General features: G+C 53.5%; 1 protein-coding gene across 1 annotated transcript; it reads left to right on the top strand.

The window, feature by feature from the left end:
- Positions 1-6,926: 6,926 nt before the first annotated feature.
- Positions 6,927-25,940, top strand: LOC117582626 (cadherin-related tumor suppressor). The gene is made up of 7 exons (XM_034270501.1): positions 6,927-12,507; positions 15,095-15,403; positions 15,459-15,692; positions 15,751-15,952; positions 16,015-16,307; positions 16,412-22,731; positions 22,794-25,940. The coding sequence occupies exons 1-7, from the start codon at positions 7,015-7,017 to the stop codon at positions 25,555-25,557; spliced, it is 15,615 nt and encodes a 5,204-aa protein (XP_034126392.1). The 5' UTR covers positions 6,927-7,014; the 3' UTR covers positions 25,558-25,940.
- Positions 25,941-25,964: the final 24 nt, after the last annotated feature.

Below are 25,964 nucleotides of genomic sequence, written 5' to 3'. Positions count from 1 at the left end.
TCTAAAATATTGTGATCTAATCTAATCGTCAAGCCAGCCAAAAGGCCTGAAGCATGATGTGGCCTACTGCTAGATAAACCCTAAGCATGCGTGGGTCGTGGGGAAAGATCACCTCATGTCTGGGGAAATGGCAAATCAAACATGTGTTCATACATACATACATAGGGCTGTTGAATATGCGAATATTGCTGTATGTACATCATAAAAACATTGGCACAGCTGTTCGGCAATGGGCGTGCACTTTGCAACACTGTTCCCTGCATCATTTACAGTACTGAACACATACGCGGTTAAATTTATAAAATTCAAAGATATTTATGGTTCAGAAGTTGAAAAAAGTAAACTAAGGCCAACCTAAAATATTAACTAACTGAAAATATATTGTTCATACACAGAGCCCTTCATTGGGCTACAAATGATCGAGTCGACAACGATTCGGCGGCAGTGGACTTGATGTTGACTTGGGCATTGTGTTGGGGCCTTCGCCCACACTTTAGGCCTGCCTGCCGCTGGAAGTGGAACGATAAGCAGCTCAGCAGAATGAGGAGGAGTAGGAGAAGAATCCGCGAATTCTCCTACTGCCAGCGGCAATGGCAATGGCAACAGCAATGTGTCGCGTCGCGTCGTAGGCTCAGCTATTTTTATTGGTTTACCTTTCTGACTGCTCTCGGGGTTCTTTGGTGCTTGCAGCCTGGCCAGGAGTTGGACTTGGAATTGGACTTGGGAGTTGCAGTTGAAGTTGAAGTTTTGTGCTGGGCTTTGCGTGTTTTTGTAATATTTCTCAAAAGATAAGAATGCGACCAGACCGGGGCTGGCCTTTGCTGCTTGCGGCGGCTGGGCTGCTGTTGCCTGTTGCCCGGACGGTCCATGGCTGGCATTTCGGCAGCGACGGCGACGACATTCATAAAGAAATAAAATCGGACAAAACTCTTGTTATGCTCTTTTTTTTACTACATTAAGTGACAGTTTTACGAGGCAGCCAGCGAGTCGCTCGGGACTTGGCTGCGGTTTTGCTTTTGCTTCGTTTTTAGTTCCCGTTCCCTTTCTCCATGCAATTCTAGGCAGCGGCAGAGAGTGCACATGCTGTACAGTACATAGAGCCTGTGTGTGTGGGACACCAACCCGACCCTATTCCCTTTGCACTCTACGGTACCTTTGTGGATGTTCCATGTAGATTACAATCAATATAGAAGAAGCGAGGGGCCTCGCTTAGGTTTTAAGTGCCATCAGGAATTCCTGGAATTTCACCAGTCCCAGATTCGAATTTCGAACCTAATAAGAATAAAGATGGCCAGGGCCAGGGCCAGGGCCAGGGCCAAGCGACACATCCGACAAAAAGACAAGCTAAAAGCAACCACCGGCCGTCAGTCTGCAGGCAAGATCCGAGCAAGCCCCAGACAGCGACTCATTCTCAGACACACATACATGAACAGGGCGCCCAGTGCCCGACACACGCATCACATGGACAGCGAAAGAGCGCAGGCAGAGCTAGTTCACACCACCAGCCGCAGCCCCAGCCCCAGCAGCAGTCCAGCCCCGGTAAAGGGAAGTAAAACGCAGGTCCCAAACACCAAACACCGAAATTCCAGGCATCGAAAAAAATGAGGCACCAGCAGCAACAACAACAGCAAAGTAAACGACAACTAACCATAAGAAAAATGACCAGCGATAATTTTAATTTGAAACCAGTTTCTATGCTAAACAAAATTCTACGGCCGCTGCTGCCCAAGACGATCCAGGGAAGTAACCAAATAAAAAGTGCCCGCAAACAAAGAGAGCGATGAAGAGTGAGAGAGAGGGACTAGAAGCGCAACACAGAGAGGGAGTGAGGTTCGGTGTTGTTGTTGTTGTTGGGAGAGAGAGAGAGAGCTAAAGAAACAGAAGAATTTCTTATTCGTAAAGCAAAACGCAAACCCGACCTGGAAGCAGGCGGCAGGCCTTCGTCGTCATCGTTTTGGTTTCCTTCTCCCCCCCTAGCGACCAACTTTGGTTAGCAGGCAGCTCCTTGGAGTTGAATGTAGAGTCGGAGTGGGACCGAGTGAGCACGACTGAGCACAATAACGAAAACAACTACAGCAGCAACAACAGGAGCAAGTGAAGCAGCATCCCCCACCCCCCCACACATACTCTATCTATGTACACTGCTGAGCAGGCAAGTAATTTTTATTGTTGTTGTGTATGGGTCGCCGGTGGCTATTGAATCTTGTCGGACTGGCTGTGCGCCTCCGAGGGGGCAACATTATGGCCTAAGTCGGAGGGGCGGCTCTGTCTTCGTCTGCGCCCCAGAGTCCCAGGCGAGTCCCACAGCGAGAGCGAATCGAATAGACTCATAGAAGAGCTGGCCAAAGAGAGAGAGAGCGAGCAGAGCAGGCAACATTTCCGAACAAGAAAATGAAAAACGAAACTGCAACAAGTGAAAAATGTGTTGCAGGCCTCCGCTGCTGCCGCTGCCGCTGCCACAACAGGTAGACTGGGCAGGAGAGCGCAGAGAAGAGAAGAGAGCAGAGAAGAACAAGCTACCACATTTGGCACGTATATGGCGGTCAGGAGAGAACCGCTCTCTCGCTCTCTCTTTGTCTCTCTGTGTGAGATTCTCTTGGCCTAAACCTGTCAGGCGGCTTTTCCAAGGCAGGCTTGGTTCGGTTCGGCTCCCGCTATGCTCATAATCTCTGCTTGCAACTTCACACACTCGTGGCGCTCGGCATTCAGTTTTCAGTTTTTGAGTTTTCAGTTACGTTGCGACCACTGAGCGAGGCTTTGGGCAAGTTCCGCGATTTTGTACAAGGCGCGCGTGCGTTAAACGGTTGACAAAAGTGAAGGTGCGTCGGAGACTTGGATTCGGTTTTGCTTTACCCACTACTGGAGATAGGATACCTATAAGACCGCCTCTGCTGAAAGTGTCTCTGTGCAGTGCAGTGCAAATCCAAATCAATTTGTTGAAATATAAATCGAAAGCAGCTGGCAAATCCCACAGCCTAGCCCCAAGTGTATTTGTGTAACTGCCTGCGCCTGTGTGTAGCTGTGTGTGTGTCGCCGTTGCAAATTTTTATAAGTGAAAAATTCCAACAACGTTGCAGCGAGCAACCCAGCAGCGGCAGCAGCAGCCACTGCTGCAACAAGCCATATACAAGAGCGAAAAATGAAGCAAAACACGTTTTGCTAAAAGAAAAAAAAAGAGAAGAAATATGCTGCGTCTGCGGCCGTTTCAGATGTCCGTACGTGTGTGTGTGCCCCTGTGCGTTCGTGTGTGTGTGCCCCCATCGGAATCGGTATCCATGCCTGTGCCTGTGCCAGTGTCCGTGTCCCCATACGTGCGAGGCCCACCAACACTAAAATGCATGTAAAAATGTGAAGAAAAATGGTAGGTACTTCATACATACATTCATACATAAAAATGTACATATTTATGTACATACAAATATTCATAGTTATGCTATGGGAAATCAGTTTAGAGCAGATTAAACTTCCATTTCGAGATCAATGCGCATGGATCCAAAAGTTCCAATAATCCCACAAATCAATGCTTAAAGCCCGACAGACAAATTTGCATAATATTTATAAGCTAAACAAATCACTTTTCCGCTTATTCCCATTCTGGGAGCACACCTACGCGCGCTCAGCAAACAACTTTGGCTAATGCATTCGCATTCATAAGAAATTCATAAGAAGAGGTTTGGTATGCAAAAAGGAAACGTTGAATATGTGAATGTACAAAACAATATGTGGTACACACACGAGCAGTTGGGGCAGGCAGGGCAGGCAGAGAGACAGACAGAGCCGCGTCTTGACGCGACTAACACAAATAAGATTAATTGTTGAATTATTATAAGCCAAAGCCAACGGTAACGTAGGCAGCAGCGGCAGTTGTTGCTGCCTGTTGCTGTCGTTGTGGTTGAAGCAAAGGTTGGCCTCTGTTTTTGTTGTCGGATGCTGAGAGATGCTGGGGCTCAAACCAAACCATTGCTGGGACCGTGAGCCGAGATCCGAGAGTTGAGCTGCGCTGAGCCGAGAGTTGAGCACAAAACGCTGTGCCACGTAATGGCTGAAATGGTTGAACATTTTCTGTGTGAGTTTTGTTATTGTAAGAAAGAAATATCGACAAAGAAAGAAGAAAGAAAATATTCCTTTTTGTTCAAAATCGTTGTAAACCCCCCCCCTTGAGTGTGTATCTGTGCCTTGGTATCGGCTTGCGCTTGCACGCCGCCACTGAGCAGCGAAATGTAAATGCATATGGAAATATGAAAAACACGTTTTTTCTTTGGCCAAACCCGAACTCCAAAACTCACAAAAGCTACTCCGCACTCCTCCACTCCGCCACACCGCTGTTCGGCTGCTCGCTTCGACTTGTTGTAGTGAGATGTAAAGTGAAAAGCCCAAATAAAATAAAAATTCATAATAATAAGGATCGGTGGGGCGGGGGGCATGGGCATGAGCATGAGCATGGGTGTGTTGGCTGCCTCTTTGACTTCCTCTTGCTCCAGGCCATTGCTGCCTCACGAAATATCAACGACTATACACTCTGGTTCCTTGTCGCCGAAAGATATCTCTTCTGTTCTGTGTTCTAGCGTTACTTGTAAATGTATTTTCTACGCTCTGCCCTTTGTTGTGTATTTGAAATTTGCATTGCTAATTCGGTTTGCTATACAGGACTAGTCATAGAGGCAAAGTCAAATCATGCACAGATATGGTATTTATGAGCTCTCAAAAATAGCCCGCAAAAGCCATCGCATCGCATCGCCTCGAATCGATATTAATGGCGTGGAAACCAGATATGCCATAAGCCGGCGATGAGTATGGGAAAGTGTAAAAGAGACGGATAAAACAATATGCATACATCAATCAAACAAATGGCTTTTTGCCTTTCTTTCACCCTTCCACGAGACATTCATGGGGCGAATATTTAAATCTCGGGGTTCACTAACACGATTGAACACTGAACTCTTCTTCTGAGATTCGAAGCTTGATCTTTGTAGAGTTCAATCTGCACTGACTGGCGAATATCCATTCCCCCCTGGGGGTTCGGAAACATCTGGACCGGTACAATGATTTTTGGCCCTGAGAGTGACATGCACATGACTTGTAGGGGGCAGAATTTTAATACTCGGAACCCATTTTGAATGTCTTACTAATGCAATCGGTATTCGGTGTTTGGTATTCGATAGAAACAAGAGAGAGAGACAGGCGCACAGGTACAGACCTTTTCTGGGCTGAGTGTTTGTGTGTGTGTTGGCCCCGCAATAAAGAAAACAAAACACCAAGAAATAAAAAATATCTTTGATAGAGACCAAAAAACGAAATGAGAAGAAACTGCCAGGAACAGCAGCAGCATCAGCAGCAACAACAACCAACAATACCATTAGAGCAGGTAGATTTTGAAGATTAATGAACGGGTTCGACTTGAAAAGCTTCGCTTCGTCTCGGACAAGGCAACAAAAAACGAAATTAACGACGCATTTTCAGCTACAAACATACACGCATACATATGCATACATATGTACATACAAACATGCATATGTAGAGTTCTGATCCACAGCCCACATTCTGACAGTTACTGCGGGTCCCCTGCCATACTTTTGTCTAGTTAGTCCATCTAGCAGAGGTCTATACCCTATCCTTTCAAGGGCTATGCACTATATTATTAGTTCCAACAATGCAGCACTTTGTTGCAAGCGAAAGGGTATACCCTGGTCGAGCTGCTATCGCTTTCCTTTTGGGATTTTACGCTATTCCGAGTGTTAATACCAATACGAATCAGTTTTAGAGCTCTCCATTCTAGACAAAGCTGCACGTTGTTCTTGGTTTAAGCTGGGCAAGGGCAGGGGGTCTTTGTATTGATACTCTTATGGAATCGAAAACTAACAAGAGATTGCCCACAAAACATTAATTTGGACCAAAGCTGACACGCATGGTATTAATGGATGCGATGCTGTTTTCCCCTTCCCACCCTTCCTCCCTGTGTCTGTGTGTGTGCTTTGGAATTTCATTTGATTAATAGACGCCGCCTAAATCTTGATTAGATTTTCCTAAAAGCCTAAGAGGAGCAGTGCCTGCCTCGCCCTGCCTTCAATCAATTCGAACTTTTCAAAACGCTGCCCGTATTTATATTTTGGCTACAAAGATCCCCACTCCATGGTGTAGGCGTGGGTCTAATAGGGGCTGATTTATGAACTACGAAAAATGGAGAAGCCTCCCTCTCTGTTGCAACCCATGTTCGTTTCCACAGTCATTGGTTTGCCACACTTCGGCAGAGAACTGCAGCCAAGCGCTGACTAACTTTACGCTTTCGCGCCTCATAAGCCACTGTAACGCAGAGCGCCTGCCGCATGCAATTTTATGCTCAACGGAGTATGAAATGGCGGCTACTATGCTTAAGCGGAGCCACAAAATTTGTTAATTGAAAGTGTTATTCCAACAAGTATGTGTCGGAAATTGATGTTAATCTAATTCCTATGTGATTGTTCTCAGTGTATTTTCACTGTTTCCTTTGTATTTCTCTACTTCTTGTGTGTCTGATCTCTCAAGCGATTTACAGTTGTTCTTGTCTTCTGTCTATGCGATTGCGGTACTAGTTTGTGAGAGAGAGACAGTGTCTACTGAGAGACTCGCTCAGAGAGGATCAAAGAAGAGAGGATAATGAGAGCGCACGACATGCGCATTGTGAAATTAAACAGTTGCAAATTGGCAAACAGAATGCTGAAAGCGGTACAAAATTTAACCAAAACCCGACGTAAAATAACGAATTCGTATTTTATTAGCGCATTTATTGTCCATGAATAAATTTACTAATACTCTACTCTTATTTGTTTCCTTTTCAGGCGAACTTTACTGGCGCAGCGAAAAACCATTCAAAAGACGTGAAATGACGTGAAAATGCATGGAAAGCAAAGCAGAAAGTAACAAAAAGAGCAAATGAAAACATTAAAAAGTAGACAAAGACAAGTGGGAAGGAAAAGGAGAAGAAGTGAAGAAGAAAGTGCGAAAATTAAGGAGAACGCTCCCAGGAGCTCCCAAGAGATGATGGACAGGCGGCTCCATGGACGCGGATGGGGGATGCAGGCCGGAGTTGTGGCTCCCCTGGTGCTCCTGTTTGTGCTGTCTGCCATGGATTCCGGCTGCCAGGCGGCGGACACCAAGCTGGGGCCCACGCTGGAGCTACTAGCGCCCCGAGGGCGTAGCTACGCCACCACCTACGAACAGTACGCGGCCTTTCCGAGGCGACGCAGCTCATCGCCGGCGGGCGAGATGCAATCCCGTGCAGTGGATACAAGTGCAGACTTCGAGGTGCTCGAAGGTCAGCCGCGTGGCACCCTGGTGGGCTTTATACCCACCAAGCCGAAGTTCACGTACAGATTCAATGAGCCGCCGCGCGAGTTCTCGCTGGATCCCGTCACGGGGGAGGTGAAAACGAATCTGGTACTCGACCGCGAAGGTATGCGCGATCACTACGACCTGGTGGTGCTCTCTTCGCAGCCGACGTACCCCATAGAGGTGCGCATTAAGGTGCTGGACATCAACGACAATGCGCCAGAGTTTCCGGAGCCCAGCATTGCGGTGTCCTTCTCCGAGAGCGCCGTGTCGGGCACGCGTCTGCTGCTGGATGCTGCCACCGATGCGGACACCGGAGAGAATGGGGTGACCGATCAGTACGAGATTGTGGCTGGAAACGTGGACCACAAGTTCCGGCTGGCCACCACCACCAACCCCAGCGGGGACACATCCTACTTGCACCTGGAGACCACGGGCAACCTGGACCGCGAGTCGCGTGGCAGCTACCAGCTGAACATTTCGGCACGGGACGGCGGCTCTCCGCCCCGCCTGGGCTATCTGCAGGTGAATGTCACCATTCTGGACGTTAACGATAATCCGCCCATCTTCGATCACAGCGACTACAATGTGTCGCTGAATGAGACGGCTGTGGCCGGCACCCCAGTGGTCACGGTCATGGCCTCGGACAACGATCTGGGCGACAACAGCAAGTTGACTTATTACCTGGCCGAAACGGAGCACCAGTTCACAGTGGATCCGGAGACGGGCGTCATCTCCACCACGGAGCGCGTCAATTGCCCACAGCAAACGCAGCAAAATGCTCGAGGCGGTGGCCAGAAGAGCTGCGTGTTCACGGTGTTTGCGCGGGATCACGGCTCGCCGCGGCAGGACGGACGCACCTATGTGACGGTCAACCTGCTGGACACTAACGATCACGATCCCATCATTCGTTTCCAGTACTTTCCGCCCACAGGCAACGTGGCCACCGTCGATGAGAATGCGGTGAATGGCACCGTGGTGGCCGCCGTGTCTGTGATTGACTCGGACGATGGCCTCAACGGCGAGACCACCACGCGGATCGTGTCTGGCAATGAGCTGGGCCACTTCCGACTGGAGAAGACGCCACTGTTCCACATTGTGCGCGTTAATGGAGTGCTCGATCGCGAGGAGATTGGCAAGTACAACCTGACGGTGGTGGCCATGGACAAGGGCACCCCGGCACGCACCACGACAGCGCACCTAATCATTGACGTGAACGATGTGAACGACCACGAGCCGGTGTTCGAGAAGTCCGAGTATTCGGCTGTACTCAGCGAACTGGCGCCCACAGGCAGCTATGTGGCATCGATAACCGCCACGGATGAGGACACGGGCGTAAATGCGCAGGTCCACTATGAGATACTCTCGGGCAACGAGCTCAAGTGGTTCTCGATTGACTCCGCTACGGGTCTGATTGCCACCGCTGGCGCTTTGGACAGGGAGATCAAGGACAGCGTGGAGCTGAGCATTTCGGCGCGCGATGGCGGACCCAATCCAAAGTTTGCCTACACGCAGCTGAAGGTGACCGTGCTGGATGAGAACGATGAGGCGCCGCAGTTCGGGCAGCGGCAGCTGAACGTGAGCCTCAGCGAGGATGTGCCAGCGCAGAGCCTCGTCTCCATGCTGACTGCCACCGATCACGACCAGGGCACGAACGGCTCTGTGGCATTCTCGCTGGCGCCCAGCGTGGAGCGTCTCTATCCGCAGCAGTTCGCGATCGACTCCATAACGGGCCAATTAACGACGCGCAAGGCGCTCGATCGTGAGACAATGGCGAATTATGAAATTTTTGTGATCGCTCGCGATCAGGGTGCACCCACACCACAGTCGGCCACGGCCACAGTCTACTTGAGCGTGGCAGATATCAACGATAACGATCCCGAGTTTTATCCCAAGCATTACATCTACACGTTCAGCGATGTGGACGATCATGGCCAGGGCCAGGGCCAAGCGAAGGGGCAGGAGAATGGGCAGGAACGAACGCTGCTGCATGTCACAGCCACAGATCGGGACGCGGGCGATAATGCCTTAATTACGTACAACCTGGAGTCAGGTGGAGAGGGCTTGTTCCATGTGGATGCCCATTCTGGCGCTGTGTTGCTGCGCGGCGACATGCTACGCACCGCCACAAAGCCACACTACAAGCTGCTGGTCTCTGCGCGAGACTCCGGCCAGCGACGTAGCGCACAGAACGCTGTGGTGGACATTGTCACTGAGACATCGACAACGACACAGCTGGAGTGTGGCAGCCAGGGCGCCTATGAGTTCCACCTTACCGAGGATCACGAGCAGCAGCAGGCGCGCCTCGGCCGCGAGGTGGGACTTGTGCAGGTTAAGGTTAAGGGGCAGGTCGCTACTGCTGCTGCTGCTATTCAGTACGTCATTATCCATGGCGACAGAGCGGGCAACTTTGCCATCGATGCCCACTCGGGCCGCATCACCACCGCTCGCCCCATCGATCGCGAGGAGCAGTCACACTATCGGCTAGTTATCTTGGCATCCAGTTCGAGCTCCAGCTCCGCAACTGGCATTGTGTATGGCAAGTGCAATGTCAACATTGCGATCATCGATCTGAACGATAATGCGCCCAGCTTTGCCCTCGATCGTGATGCAGAGCCAACGATTTCGCTGCCAGAGAACGCTGCCGTGGGGCAGGAGATTTACTTGTCGCGAGTGCGCGATCGCGACGCGGGCATCAACAGTCGAGTCAGCTACAATCTCACCCACAATCCCGAGCAGCAGTTCCGCATTGGACCAGTCACAGGAGTGCTCTATCTGCAGCGTCCAGTACGCGCGGATCCTGGCTCCATTCTGCGCGTGGAACTAATGGCCACGGATGCGGGCAGTCCGCCGCTGTCCAACAGGCTGAGTCTGCTGGTGCACGTTGCCGATGTGAACGATCACACGCCTGTCTTCGATCACACCTCGTACGAGACTTCGCTGCTGGAGACGACCAAGGTGAATACGCGCTTCTTTGCGCTGGCCGCCACCGACATTGATCTGGAGGAGAATGGCCGCATATCCTACGAGATCATTGAGGGCAATGCGGATCGCATGTTTGGCGTCTTCCCGGATGGTTATCTGTTTGTGCGCGCCCCACTGGACCGCGAGGAGCGCGATTATTACGCGCTGACTGTGTCCTGCCAGGATGCGGGCAATCCCTCACGCTCCTCCGTTGTGCCTGTGGTGATCCATGTCATCGATGAGAATGACAATGCGCCGCAGTTCACCAACAGCACGTTTACCTTCAGCATTCCGGAAAATGCGCCCGCGGACACTTTCGTGGGCAAACTGCTGGCTGTGGACCGGGACATTGGACGCAATGCAGAGCTCAGCTTTACGCTGTCCAGCCAGACGCAGGACTTTACGATTGACACACGCAATGGCTTCATCAAGACGCTGCGACCCTTCGATCGCGAGGCGCTGGTGAAGGAGAATCGCAACACGGAGAGCGGCGGCAGCGAGGACGAGCGCAGTGCCAGCCAGCGAGGAGGATTCGGCAATTATATGATGCTGGAGGCCATGGTCTCGGACAACGGCAGTCCGCGGCTGCACGACAAAGTCAAGGTGAAGGTGATTGTCACGGATGTCAATGACAATGCGCCGGAATTCCTGCGTGCCCCGTACCATGTCACCCTCTCCGAGGGCGCCTCCGAGGGCACGCACATCATGCACGTGTTCACGCAGGACGCAGATGAAGGCCTCAATGGCGATGTGTACTACTCCCTGGCCAGGGGCAACGAAGCCGGTCTGTTCACCCTAGACAGTGCCACGGGACAGCTAACGTTGGCCAGAAGGCTGGACCGCGAGTCCCAGGAGGTGCACCAGCTGATTGTCGTGGCCCGCGATGCAGCGCTGAAGCAGCCGCTCAGCTCGAATGCCAGCATCAGCATTGTGGTGCTGGACGAGAACGATAATGCTCCCGAGTTTACCCAATCGAGCAGTGAGGTGTCCGTGCTGGAGACGAGCCCCAGTGGCACGGAATTGATGCGTTTTAGGGCCAGCGATGCGGATCAGGGTGTCAACAATCAGGTGGTGTTCAGCATATCAGCGGGCAACCGCCGGGACACCTTCCACATTGACAGCATGAGCGGCAGCTTGTACCTGCACAAGGCGCTGGACTATGAGGACATCACCAGCTACACGTTGAACATCACAGCCTCCGACTGCGGTACTCCGTCGCTTTCTACCACCGTGATCTACAACGTGGTCGTTGTGGATGACAACGATAATCCGCCCATCTTCCCCAGCACCGCGATTGTGCGGCAAATCAAGGAGGGCATTGCCCTCAAGACACCGATTGTTACGGTTACCGCGGATGATCCCGACTCGGGGCTAAACGGCAAAGTGGGTTATGCCATCAGCAGGCAGGAACCGGAGCTGCCCGGTGGACGGCACTTTGGCATCAACACGGAGACTGGAGTTATCCATACTCTTAGGGAGATTGACCGCGAGACCATAGACACATTCCGGCTGACTGTGGTGGCCACCGATCGAGCACAGCCCTCGAGCAGGCAGCTCTCCACGGAGAAACTGGTGACGGTGATTGTCGAGGACATCAACGACAATGCGCCCATCTTTGTGTCCATGAATGCGGCCATCTTGCCACCGAAGCTGCAGGCCAACAAGGAGCAGCCCGTCATACAAGTGCAAGCAAGGGATGCCGATTCCTCGAGCAATGGTTTGGTCACATATGAGATAGTCAGCGGCCCACAGGAGCTCTTTCGACTGCAGCGCAACACGGGGATTATTACCTTCAGCCCAGGTGTCCAGTACAAGCCGGAGATTCGGCATCAGCTCACCCTCAAAGCCACAGATGAGGCGGTGCAGAGCGAGCGTAGGAGCAGCGAGGTGTACATAACGATCATCACGACAGGCAGCGATCTATCCGTGCCGGTATTCGAACAGCTGAACGCGTTGTCCGGTTCTGTTTACGAGAACGAACCAATTGGCACGAGCATCCTCACGGTGAGCGCCCATCTGCAGGGCTCCGAAATCGAATACTTTGTGACGAATGTGACGGCGAATGGGAACGGCAACAGAGCTCAGCCCGTGCAAGTGGACCGACTGTTTGACATCGATGCAAAGCTGGGGATACTTTCAACGGCAGCCGAACTGGACCGCGAGGCGGGGCCGGACAGCTACGAGGTGGAGGTCTATGCCATCGCTTTGGGCGGACAGCCGCGCACAGCGCACACAAAGGTAAGTTCAGATACATTCCACTCGCATGATGCAGATGCAGAGTCCTCTCTGGCCATTGTGGCAGCCATTACTGGGGCAGGCAGCTTTAAGGGCCCGGGCTTATCAGTGCAAGTCGAGGCCGCACTAATGCGCTTTTAATGTCTTGTGCTGATATGAAATGTTGATTACACGCGAGGAGCACCAGTTCGGATCGGCTTTTGGTTCGGCTCTACATGCGGTTGCGGTTATGCCTTGAAATGCAAATTAACAGACAAACAACAGGCGGATTCGGCATCCCTAAGTTGCTCTCCTGCTATCTGCTGAATGAATTTGATAGAGGAGTTGGGTTCAACTGGGGAGCGGAGCAAAGGGAAACCAGCCAGACCTGTGTATCGAGAAAATATTTTACATTGCAGAGCGGCTCGGTGCTCTGCTGCCTGCATAAATGGGCCTCAGGGATAGAATTATAATAAGTTGCTTCATTGGCAGATGCCTTTAATTATGGCTGCTGCTGCTGGTACCCTACAACGTCAGGAGTCAGCATCATTCCCCAACACTTTTGGGTTGCAGGGCATGTGCACAGCCGCACAGATCTCGTCTGTTTGTTGGCCTTCTTTTACTGGTTTTGCGAGCAAGAATAAAAATATAAGAAACAAAAAGTTACCCACCCCCCGACTGCCATCGGTTGGCCCTTTCTTTGCTCTGTGCTGCGCTGCCCTTCTTTTCTTCTCCTTTCGATCCTCTCATTCTTCGCAGATTCCGATTCCGCGTGTTCGTTGCGGATGCGTAGGTATGCCAACAATGTACGCATGCAAATGTGAGCGCTGTATGTATGTATGTATGAAGTTTCAGTTTCGTGCAGGCAGGCAGCAGGCAGACAGCAACTCCATGGGGCACAAAGCAGCAACGTTTAAGCTCTCTCCTGGTACATGGAACTATGGTTTAGTGGATGTTGCTCGCGTGCGAAGAGGTTTTCAATCAATTCATTGTTGCTTGCTGCTTGCATTGATTTAAAACGATTGTCATGTTTTTCCATTTTTTGTTGTTGCGTTATTTTGCGTTCATTTTAAATATACGCCGCCGGTCACACTGTCCCTGAGTATCCGGTGCCCAAACCATGAAATTTGGAACAACCAAAACCATCTACCATTCCCACTATGGGGCTTTATAATGATAATGGAGTTGACTGGTGCTTAGTGTCGGTTTCTAGTCTGCTTTGGCCGCATGACCGATTGAAAAGAGGCTCCAATTAAAGCGCAGAGAAACAGCAGAGGAAGAGGCAAAAGCTGAGAAAACGCGTGGCATAAACGGAAATGAAAACGCAGAGAGATTGTCTTGCGGCTGGTTGGCTTTCAATCAAAATGTCGCACGTTTCAGGACACAGAATCAGGTCTAGAATTGCACGCAAATTTATTGCCATCCCATTCGTAATCACTGCTGGGACTCCACTCCAAGTCGTGTGTGTGTTGTGTTCTGCTCCGTGGGCCTCCATTAAGTGGATTGACAAATGGTCACAATTCTTGCAGCTGCACCCGCTTTCCACTGCTCCAAATTAGTTCAATTAGCTGCACACATTTCACTTTGCCCCGAAGGCAGTAAATGGTGTTTTGCTGATAGACAGAGTCTCTGCCAGAGCCAAAGCCAAGCTAATGTACATTCTGTGGCTGCTGCTAGGAGCGAGGATTGCAACCCATCCACGTCCTAGTCGTTGTCTGTTGAATGGCACACTCAAGGCGCTGTCTGATGTTACAAATTTGCATAAACTTTATTACAAATGCAGTATTTACTCGCATGCATTTTCCTAGACCAGCCGCTGACCAGCGACCGACTTAACACCAGCACCGAAAGCCTCACACACGATGCTATATTTTACGTGCAGCGTTCTACGAGTCTCTCTGTGTCTGTTCTCTCTCTCTCTCTTCTGGCGTATTTATTGCTTTCTTGGCTTTTGTCCTCCGGAGTGGCAGCGTCCAGAGTGGAAGTTAAAACTTAAGCAAGAGTTACGAGCTCGCTTTATGTAGCCCCAACGGCCACGATTTTTAGTGCGGCTTGATTAGAGGATTGATTCTTAAGCTAGGGAATGTAAGAACTCCAAGCACTCCTGCAAGAAATAGAGTGTGCTCAACGCCTACCCCACCATACAAATCGTAGACGTAGTCAAATGTTCATGTTCCTCTGTAAGTACTTGCGGAGAGATAGATGCCAAAGGCATGCTGCACGCACAGACAGATATCAAATTCGAAATGAATGTTAAATGGTGACAATGGCGACAACCAAAAGTAAATTTGTAACGACTTTGAGAGTAGGTTTAGCCGGTTTTCCGTTTGGTCATACACCAGCGAAACATTCAACAGAAAGCCAGAGCCAGAGCCGCAGCCGCAGCCATAAGCGGGTCAAGCCCAGGCCGGGCCACAGAGATGAGGAATGCGATTGACATTGCGACAGAAGTTCGGGGCATAAAAGTGGAACTCTCGTACTCGCAGATGTATTCTCATATGTTCTGCTGTGTATTTAGTGCCAAATATGGAACGAGTTTCCGCTTACTCGTAGTTGCTTTATGGGTCACTCACTCACTCATGGTTACGTTTTGTATTCATCATTTGGGCAGGTCAAAGTAACAGTTCTCGATAAGAACGACAGTCCCCCGCAGTTCCTGGATGCGCCATTCGTTTATAATGTCAGCGAGGAGCTGGAGATTGGACACACAATTGCAACGATACGCGCCCACGATCCCGATACACTGGGCACTGTCACATTCATGCTGATTAACGGCCATGATGGAAAGTTCCAGCTGGATGCATCGACGGGCCGACTGGCACTGAACGACACACTCGATAGGGAAACGAAGAGCAAGTATGACGTACGCGTGCGAGTCTCCGATGGGGTACAGTACACGGAGACGTACATCGTAATTGAGGTGAGTAAACTTCTGCCTTTTCTGATCACATCTAATGTCTGCCTTTGCCCATTAGGTGAGCGACACCAATGACAATCCACCGATGTTTGAGGAGTCCGTGTACTCCTTTGACATACCGGAGAATGCACCGCGTGGCTATCAGGTGGGTCAAGTGGTGGCCAGAGATGCAGATCTTGGCCCGAATGCGCAGCTCTCCTACGGCGTCGTCTCGGACTGGGCCAACGATGTGTTCAGCCTGAATCCACAAACGGGAATGCTTACCCTAACAGCACGCTTGGACTACGAGGAGGTAGGGATCGATCCTTTTCGAATTTGTGGCATCTACAAATGTTTCTTCTTCCCCTTAGGTGCAACATTACATTCTGATTGTGCAGGCCCAGGACAGTGGCCAGCCCAGTCTGTCCACCACCATCACAGTGTACTGCAATGTGTTGGACCTGAATGACAATGCGCCGCTGTTCGATCCCATGAGCTACTCCAGCGAAGTGTTTGAGAATGTGCCCACTGGCATGGAGGTGGTCACGGTGTCCGCCAAGGACATTGACTCGGGTAAGCCTTGAGCACGAAGCCTGCCCGCCACAATTTGTTGCCTAACTCTTGTTTATTTGCAGGCAACAATGGACTCATTGAGTACATCATCACGGCAGGCGATGCCGATGAGGAGTTTGGCATCGATAGCAATGGCACCATACGAACGCGTCGCCAGCTGGATCGAGAGCGTCGCTCCTCGTACACTTTGACGGTCACCGCGCGCGATTGTGCCGATGAAATTGCCACATTCAGTGAGCTGGAGGAGACGCAACTGAAGCTGAAATATCGCTCACCCCGGCGCTACCAGCAGACGCAGCAGCAGCAACAGTTTTTGGCGCATCAGAAACAGCAGCGACTCTCATCGACGGTGAAGGTAAAGCCAACAAAGTGTCAGGCTCTAATTAATTAAGAGTTCAATTTGCTTTGAGACTGATCGATATCTAAGATAGGCACTGACTCTCCACTCTCTCCCTGCAGGTAACGATTCTCATCAAAGATATCAACGATGAAGTGCCCGTTTTTGTTTCCGCAAATGAAACGTCGATCATGGAGAATGTGGCCATCAATACGGTCGTTATCGCTGTGAAGGCTGTCGATAACGACGAGGGCCGCAACGGCTACATCGATTATCTGCTTGAGGAGGCAGCGACAGGCGGCGACGACAACGAGCCGCTTCCCTTTTCCCTTAATCCCACCGACGGACTGGTGCGCGTTGTGGATGCCTTGGATCGAGAGCTGCGAGCCAGCTACGTGCTGAACATCACGGCACGCGACCGAGGGGAACCGCCGCAGGAAACTGCCACCCAGCTGCTGGTGCGCATACTCGACGAGAATGACAACAGTCCCGTGTTCGATCCGAAGCAGTACTCAGCCTCGGTGGCGGAGAACGCCAGCATTGGGGCGATGGTGCTGCAGGTGTCCGCCACGGATGTGGATGAGGGCGCCAACGGCCGGATACGCTACTCCATTATGACGGGCGATCAGAATCAGGATTTCAGCATCAGCGAGGACACGGGCGTGGTGCGTGTGGCCAAGAACCTAAACTATGAGCGCAAGGCACGCTACACACTCACCGTGCGCGCCGAGGATTGTGCCCTGGAGAACAGTGCCAGCGACACGGCGGAGCTGACCATTGGCATACTCGACATCAACGACAATCGACCCACGTTCCTCGATTCGCCATATCTGGCGCGTGTCATGGAGAACACGGTGCCGCCCAACGATGGCTATGTGCTCACGGTGAACGCCTACGATGCGGACACGCCGCCGCTCAACTCGCAGGTGCGCTACTTCCTCAAGGAAGGCGACACGGATCTGTTCCGCATCAACGCCTCGACTGGAGCCATTGCACTGCTGAAGCCACTCGATCGCGAGCTGCAGAGCGAATATATTCTGACACTTGTGGCCATGGACACGGGTTCGCCACCGCTCACGGGCACTGGCATTGTGCGCGTGGAGGTGCAGGACATCAACGACAATGGCCCAGTGTTTGAGCTGCAGTCGTATCACGCCAGAATCCAGGAGAATCTGCCCATTGGCACGCTGGTGCTGCAGCCCACAGCCACGGACAAGGATGCGGGACTGAATGCTAAGCTGCGCTTCAATCTGCTGGGCGAGCACATGTCGCGGTTCCACATAGACACGGAAACGGGCGAGATTACCACAGCCACGGTGCTGGATCGCGAGGAGACCGCTGTGTACCGTTTGACGCTTATGGCGCAGGACAGTTCCATCACTGAGCCGCGTGCCTCGTCCGTAAATCTCACCATTACAGTGAGCGATGTGAACGACAATGAGCCGACGTTTGAGTCTGGCAGCTACAGCACTGCGGTGCCGGATAGGATAGCTGCGGGGGAGTTTGTTTTCGGCGCCAGAGCTGTGGATTTGGACGAAGGTGACAATGCCGTCATACACTACAGCATCAGCGGCAGGGACAAGGAATACTTTGAGGTGAACATCAAGACGGGAGCCATAAGCACGAGGCAGGAACTAAAAACAGCGAAGAAACCCCCCAGCGAGACGAGCTTCAGCATCGTCATGCACGCCACGGACCAGGGACAAACGCCGCAGAGCTCCACCGCTGAGCTGTCGGTGCTGCTGCGACCCGCGGAGCTCTTTCCCACTTACGCGTACATGGCCAACACACGCTTCACGCTGCCCGAGGATGTGCAGCCGGGCAAGATTGTGACCAGAGTGGCAGCCACCTCCCCGAAGAAGGGCTCCGCGGGCAACGTGCGCTATGGCATAGCGGGTGGAAACATGGGCGATGCCCTCCGCATCGATGCCAGCAGCGGGGCGCTCAGCGTGGGCCACGACGGCCTCGACTATGAGCTGACGCACGTGTACGAGATCTGGGTGGAGGCGGCGGATGGGGACAGGCCCAGCCTGCGCAGCGTCATGCTGGTGACCATCAACGTCACGGATGCCAACGACAATGCTCCGATCATGGAGCGGCTCATCTACAACGCCGAGGTGCTCGAGGAGGAGTCACCGCCGCAGCTGATAGCGGTGGTCAAGGCCAGGGATCGTGATTCGGGGGACAACGGCGAAGTCAGCTACCGCCTGAGCAACGATTACGAGAGCACCTTCGAGATCACCGACGCCGGGGAGATCTACACAACAATGCGACTGGATCGCGAGGAGCTGAGTGATTACTCGTTCGTGGTGGAGGCTGTGGATCAGGGCGTGCCGCAGCTCACAGGCACAGCCAGCGTGCTGCTGCATCTGCTCGATAAGAACGATAATCCGCCGAAGTTTACGCGGCTGTTTTCTCTCAATGTCACCGAGAACGCGGAGATTGGCAGCTTTGTCATACGAGTCACCTCTTCGGACTTGGATCTGGGACAGAATGCCAATGCCACGTATTCGTTCAGCGCAAATCCCGGCGAGAAGTTCAGGATAGAGCCGCTCAGCGGCAACATCACTGTGGCGGGACATCTGGACCGTGAGCAGCAGGACGAATACATACTGAAAGTGGTCGCTTCGGATGGCGCGTGGCGTGCGGAAACGCCCATTACGATTACCATCCAAGATCAGAACGATAATGCGCCAGAGTTTGAGCACAGCTTCTACAGCTTTAGCTTTCCGGAGCTGCTGCACCCCGTGGCACTTGTGGGTCAGATCATAGCCACCGATCGGGATAAGCAGGGACCCAACTCTGTCATCTCGTACTCGCTGCAACAGCCCTCGCCCATGTTCAGCATTGATCCAGCCACGGGTGAGATCTTCAGCAAGAAGGTGATTCAGTATAAGCGATCGCAGTACGTTCGTTCGCCGGAGAACATGTACGCCCTGACCATCCTCGCCACAGACAACGGCAAACCGCCGCTGTACTCCGAGTGTTTGGTCAACATCAACATTGTCGATGCCAAGAACAATCCACCCAAGTTCGAGCAGTCCGCGTATCTGTCGCCACTGCCAGAGCACGCGCGTCCCGGCCAGCGCATTGTGCGTGTGCATGCCACAGACAAGCAGGACATGGGCGCCGCCAATGAGATGGATTATGCGCTGGTCAATGGCAACCTGAGCGCGTTCTTCACCATTGGCAAGCACGATGGTTGGATATCGCTGGCCAAACCGCTGCTGAATGTGCCCACAAACACGCGCTTCGAGCTGACAGTCAAGGCCATCGATCATGGGGTCCCACCTCAAACGGATCAGACACGCGTTACAATTGTTGTCACAGGCGAGAACCGCCACACGCCCGAGTTTACAGCGCGAAGTTACCAAGTGATTGTGCCCGAGAATGAGCCCATAGGATCCACCATACTGACAGTGGGCGCCACGGACGAGGATGTGGGACCCAATGGCATGCTGCGCTATGCCATTTCGGGCGGCAACGAGCGACGCGACTTCATGGTGGATGAGCGCACAGGTGGGATACTCATACGCCAGCAGCTGGACTATGACCTCGTGCAGGAGTATCATTTGAATATTACAGTGCAGGATTTGGGCTTCCAGCCGCAGTCTGCGGTGGCCATGCTCACGATTATCCTGACCGATGTGAACGATAATCCGCCGCTGTTCAATCAGTCGGAGTATCATGGCTACGTGGCTGAGAACAAGCCAGTGGGCACGTTCGTGTTCCAGGCACACGCCACCGACAAGGACTCGCCGAAGAATGCCATCGTGCACTACTCATTCCTGCCCAGCGGCACGGATCGTCACTTCTTTGCCATGAGCTCCGGCAATGGCACCATCACGTCTGCGGCCAGCTTTGACTACGAGGAACGGCGCACCTACACGATGCAGCTGAAGGCAAAGAACCCCGATTCGAGCATGGAGAGCTATGCCACGCTCTTCGTGCACATTCTGGGCGTCAACGAGTTCTATCCGCAGTTCCTGCAGCCCGTGTTCCACTTTGATGTGTCTGAGACATCCGCCGTGGGCACCATTGTGGGCGCGGTGCAAGCCACTGACAAGGACAGTGGCGAGGATGGACGCGTCTACTATCTGCTGGTGGGTTCCAGCAATGACAAGGGCTTCGCCATCAACACACACACGGGCGTTATACACGTGGCGCGGCATCTGGATCGGGAAACTCAGAATAGAGTAGTGCTCACGGTCATGGCTAAGAATTATGGCAGCATTCGGGGCAATGACACGGATGAGGCGCAGGTTATCATCTCCATTCAGGATGGTAACGATCCGCCAGAGTTCCTCAAGCGCTACTACACATCGGTCATCTCGGAGGCAGCGCCCATCGGCACCAAAGTGACAACAGTTCGGGCTGTGGATAAGGATGTGCGGCCGCAGAATAATCAATTCAGTTACTCCATCATCAATGGCAACCTGAAGCAGGGCTTCAAGATCGATGTGCAGAGCGGAGAAATCAGCACAGCGGCGCGGCTGGATCGCGAGGATATTGCCCACTACAGCCTCGTGATTGGCGCCATTGACACCGGGCTGCCGCCACAAACGGGCAGCGCCACAGTTCGCATAGACCTCGATGATGTCAACGACAATGGGCCGATGTTCGCGCCCGAGGGACTGCTGGGTTATGTGTCCGAGAACGAACCTGCAGGCACTTCAATCATGACACTGTCGGCCACCGATCCGGACTTACCGCGCAATGGTGGACCCTTCAGCTATCAGCTGGTGGCGGGCAAGCACAAGTCTTGGTTGAGTGTGGACAAGGTCTCGGGACTGGTCCAGTCCACGGCCAGCTTTGATCGCGAGATTACGCCCACGCTGGAGGCAATAATTGAGGTGGAGGACAGCGGCAAACCGAGGCAAAGGGCGCAGCACACGCTGACCATCACGGTGCTCGATCAGAACGATAATCCCTCAACGCCGCGTAATCTGCACGTGACAGTCAGCATCTTCAATGGAGATTTGCCGGCGCATGTCAAACTGGCGGATATTCATCCGAATGACATTGATATTGTGGGCGACTATCGCTGCCGCTTGCAGAGTCAGCCGCAGGCACAGCATCAGTTGGCCATACCCCGTGGCTGTGATTTGTACACCACGGCGCACACCACGCCCACAGCTTACGCCTACAGCTACACGGGCAACGATGGCAAGCACAGCGATGTTACCTCTAAGCTAACTGTTGACTTTCAGGCGTTCAACAATGAGACACTGGCGCACACGGTGTCCGTGCTGGTGCGCAACATGACAGCTGGGCAGTTCCTGGCGCAGCATTATCGTCCTGTGGTGGATATGCTCAAGTCCCGCTTGGCCAGCGATGATGAACTCTTCCTCTACAGCCTCTTGGGCAATGGCAGTGGCAATGCCAGCAGTCTGGAGGTGCTGCTGGCTGTGCGTTCCGCCAAGCGCAGCTACCAGCAGCCGCGACATGTGATCGAGCGGCTGAGGGAGAAGCGTGCGGCGCTGTCCGAACTCCTACAGAAGGAAGTCGTCATTGGCTACGAGCCCTGCAGCGAGCCCGAGGTGTGCGAGAATGGCGGCGTCTGCAGTGCCACTATCCGACTGCTGGATACCCACAGCTTTGGCATCGTGGATAGTCCCACGCTGGTGCTGAGTGGGCCGCGCATTGTGCACGACTACAGCTGCCAGTGCACCAATGGATTCTCGGGAGAGCAGTGCAATCGCAGACAGGATCCCTGCCTGCCCAATCCCTGCCAGCTGCAGGCACAGTGCCGCCGCATTGGCAACGACTTTCAGTGCGTTTGTCCGTCGAATCGTGATGGCAAACAGTGCCAGCGGGAACGCAGCGACGTGTGCTGGAGCAAACCCTGCCGCAACGGAGGCAGCTGCCAGCGCAGCTCCGATGGATCCTCCTACTTTTGCCTGTGTCGGCCGGGCTTCCGCGGCAACCAATGCGAGAGCGTGTCAGACTCTTGTCGACCCAATCCCTGTCTGCATGGTGGGCTCTGTGTCAACCTCAAGCCGGGCTACAAGTGCAGCTGCACCGCCGGGCGTTACGGGCGCCACTGCGAGCGTTTTAGCTACGGCTTCGAGCCGCTGTCCTTTATGACCTTCCCCGCGCTGGATGTGACCACCAATGACATTTCCATTGTGTTTGCCACCACCAAGCCGAACTCCCTGCTGCTCTACAACTACGGCATGCACAGTGGCGGCCGCTCGGACTTCCTGGCCATTGAGTTGGTGCACGGCCAGGCGTACTTCTCGTCGGGTGGGGCACGCACAGCCATCAGCACCGTGGTGGCAGGCCACAATCTAGCCGATGGCAGCTGGCACAAGGTCACAGCCACTCGCAATGGACGTGTCATGTCTCTCAGCGTCGCCAAGTGTGCGGACTCCGGGGATGTGTGTGCCGAGTGCACGCCGGGAGACTCCAGCTGCTATGCGGATGAAGTGGGTCCCGTGGGGTGAGTGCTGCTGCTCCATTTACCTCTCCAATTTCTACATTTTCATTATCTTCCCCCCGCAGCACACTCAACTTTAACAAGCAACCTCTGCTGATTGGCGGCTTGGCCTCGGCGGATCCCATACTGGAGCGACCTGGCCAGGTGCACAGCGATGATCTGGTGGGCTGTCTGCACAGCGTGCACATTGCCGGCCGCGCGCTGAACCTGAGCACGCCGCTGAGTCAGCGGGGCATTCTGCCTGGCTGCAATCGCCAGGCGTGTCAGCCTTCCCTGGCAGCCGAGCGCTGTGGTGGCTACGCCGGGCAGTGCATAGACCGCTGGTCCAGCGCGTTGTGCCAGTGCGGCGGGCAACTGCATTCACCCGACTGTTCGGAATCCCTGGAGCCTGTCACGCTGAGCGGTGGCGCCTTTTTAGAGTTTAGAATCTCCGAGCTGCATCGTCGCATGCAGCTGCTGGATAATTTGTACAACAGCAAGGACGCCTGGTCGGACAGCAGCACACGAGAGAGACGACAGATTGTGAGGCAGAACATTAGCAGCTTACCAGCAGCAGCCTCCCAGATCTACGAAGCGCCCAAAGTGCTCAGTCTGCTCTTTCGCACGTACAAAGCCCAAGGATTGCTGCTCTATTCTGCCACCAATCAAATGTTCACTTCGCTCTCCCTGAAGGAGGGAAAACTCGTCTACTACTCCAGGCAGCAGCTGACCATCAACATGACGGTGCAGGAGCCAACGACGCTGCACGATGGACGCTGGCATAATGTCAGTCTGCACAGCGAGAGTCGCAGTCTGCAGCTGTTCATTGACGGGCGCCAGGTGGGCGATGAGCTGGACATTGCGGGCGTGCATGACTTTCTGGATCCCTACCTGACCACACTCACGGTGGGCGGAGCGCCCAGCGGACGCGGCATTGATGAAGTCTTCGTTGGCTGCGTGGCTAACTTCACCATCAACCATGAGCTGCAGCCACTGAACGGCTCTGGCAGCATATTTCCCGAGGTGCGGCATCACGGCAAGGTGGAGCTCGGCTGCAGCGGAGACATTGGCGTGGATGCGGCCCAAGTGGCGGATCCACTGAGCATTGGCATTACTTTGGTCATTGTGTTCTTTGTCATTCTGGTGGTGGCCATACTCGGGTCGTATGTCATCTACAGGTTCCGCGGCAAACAGGAGAAGATTGGCAGCCTCAGCTGCGGCGTGCCTGGGTTCAAAATCAAACACCCTGGAGGAGTGCTGGGCGGGCCACCAGTGCCTCAAGTGGATCACGTGCTGGCACGTGGCCTGCACCCCAACGAAGCGCCTGCACCGCCGGTGGGCGCCAACGAGCACTTGCGTCCACCCACGCATCATCTCGTAGGACCGGAGCTGCTGACCAAAAAGTTCAAGGAACGCAGCGAGCTGACACCAACGGCAGAGCTGCCACAGCCACAGCAGCGGCCCCAACGGCCGGACATCATCGAACGCGAAGTCGTGGGCAAGAGTCCGCTGATCAGGGAGGAGCATCATTTGTCCATGCCGCCGCCGAATGCAATGCATCCGCTCGATCACGGCAGCTCTGTGGACATGGGCTCCGAGTACCCCGAACACTACGACCTGGAGAATGCCAGCTCCATCGCTCCCTCGGACATTGACATTGTGTACCACTACAAGGGCTACCGCGAGGCGGGTGGCATGCGCAAGTACAAGGCCACCTCTCCGCCCGTGGCTGCCTACACGCACCACAAGCATCAGAGTGCCGCCAGCCAGCAGCAGCATCGTCATTCGCCCCGCGTGGCGCCATTTGTGTCGCGAAACCAAGGCGGACAGCCGCCGCCGCCGAACAGCGCCTCGCGCACCCATCAGAGCACACCGCTGGCGCGTCTTTCGCCCAGCTCGGAACTGAGCTCCCAGCAGCCGCGCATCCTCACGCTACACGACATATCGGGCAAGCCGCTGCAGAGCGCGCTGCTGGCCACCACCTCCAGCTCAGGCGGTGTGGGCAAGGATGCCCTCCACTCGAACAGCGAGCGCAGCCTGAACAGCCCCGTCATGTCCCAGCTCTCGGGACAGAGCTCCAGTGCCAGCAGGCAGAAGCCTGGAGTGCCGCAGCAGGCGCCGCCACAAACCTCCATGGGTCTGACTGCCGAGGAGATTGAACGCCTCAATGCCCGGCCGAGAGCCTGCAGCCTCGTCTCTACACTCGACGCTGTGTCCTCGAGCAGCGAGGCGCCGCGCGTGCCCAGCAGCGCCCTGCACATGTCCCTGGGCGGTGGCATGCACAACACGGACGTGGACGCTCACAGCTCAACGTCAACGGATGAGAGCGGCAACGACAGCTTCACCTGCTCCGAGATCGAGTATGACAACAACAGCTTAAGCGGCGATGGAAAGTACTCCACCAGCAAGAGCTTGTTGGATGGCCGCAGTCCGGTCGCTCGAGCGCTCAGCGGTGAGCCCAGCCGGAATCCGAGTGTCGTCAAGACGCCGCCCATTCCCCCGCACCCATACGATGGCTTCGAGTCTTCGTTTCGCGGCTCGCTCAGCACACTCGTCGCGAGTGACGATGACATTGCCAACCATTTGAGCGGCATTTATCGCAAAGCGAACGGCGCTGCCTCTCCCTCAGCCACCACCCTGGGCTGGGAGTATTTGCTGAACTGGGGACCAAGCTATGAGAATCTGATGGGCGTGTTCAAGGACATAGCAGAGCTGCCGGATACGACAGGCACGCAGCAGCAGCAACAGAATCAACAGCAGCAGCAGCAGCCACAACAGCAACAGCCACAGTCCGTGTCCACGCTGCGGATGCCCTCGAATGGACAGGCAGCGCCAGAGGAGTACGTTTAGAAAGGCAGACAAATATTCGTATTTATATTTATGTGTAAATTGTGTGTAAAATTGCCCAACCCAAACCCAAACCCAAACCCACCCATCCCTCCATCCTCTAAGTAGGTGTTAAAAAGTATTGCCATTCCATTACGCAATTTATTGTACAACGAAAAACCTAACGCAGATAAATAGTTTGTAGTTCCATAGATCTAATGCCTAATCTGATAATAATTTAGTGTTTAGTTGCTATTTGAAACGCCTTGTATCAAGGCCAAAACATCCTAAGTAAATTTCCATTAGGGTTTGACAAATGGACAAATGTATTGACTGATCTATCCATGTATTTATGAGCGAATTGGATCACTTTTAATTGATAATTAAACTTTCCCTACTTGTGTGTATATGCTTTGTTTCTGTGTGCTATA

Source organism: Drosophila guanche, unplaced genomic scaffold (assembly GCF_900245975.1).
Source record: "Drosophila guanche unplaced genomic scaffold, DGUA_6, whole genome shotgun sequence".
In the NCBI taxonomy this organism is placed as follows: domain Eukaryota; kingdom Metazoa; phylum Arthropoda; class Insecta; order Diptera; family Drosophilidae; genus Drosophila; species Drosophila guanche.
Note: the sequence above shows the minus strand (reverse complement) of the source record. Positions and strands in the feature narration are given on the sequence as shown.

What these genes read in the sequence shown, in the direction of transcription:
- LOC117582626 (XM_034270501.1), top strand. Translation starts at nt 7,015, where the DNA reads ATGATGGACAGGCGGCTCCATGGACGCGGATGGGGGATGCAGGCCGGA. An exon ending in GACTCTCATCGACGGTGAAG is followed by an intron (nt 16,308 to 16,411) that starts GTAAAGCCAACA and finishes CTCTCCCTGCAG; the next exon opens with GTAACGATTCTCATCAAAGA. An exon ending in GATGAAGTGGGTCCCGTGGG is followed by an intron (nt 22,732 to 22,793) that starts GTGAGTGCTGCT and finishes TTCCCCCCGCAG; the next exon opens with CACACTCAACTTTAACAAGC.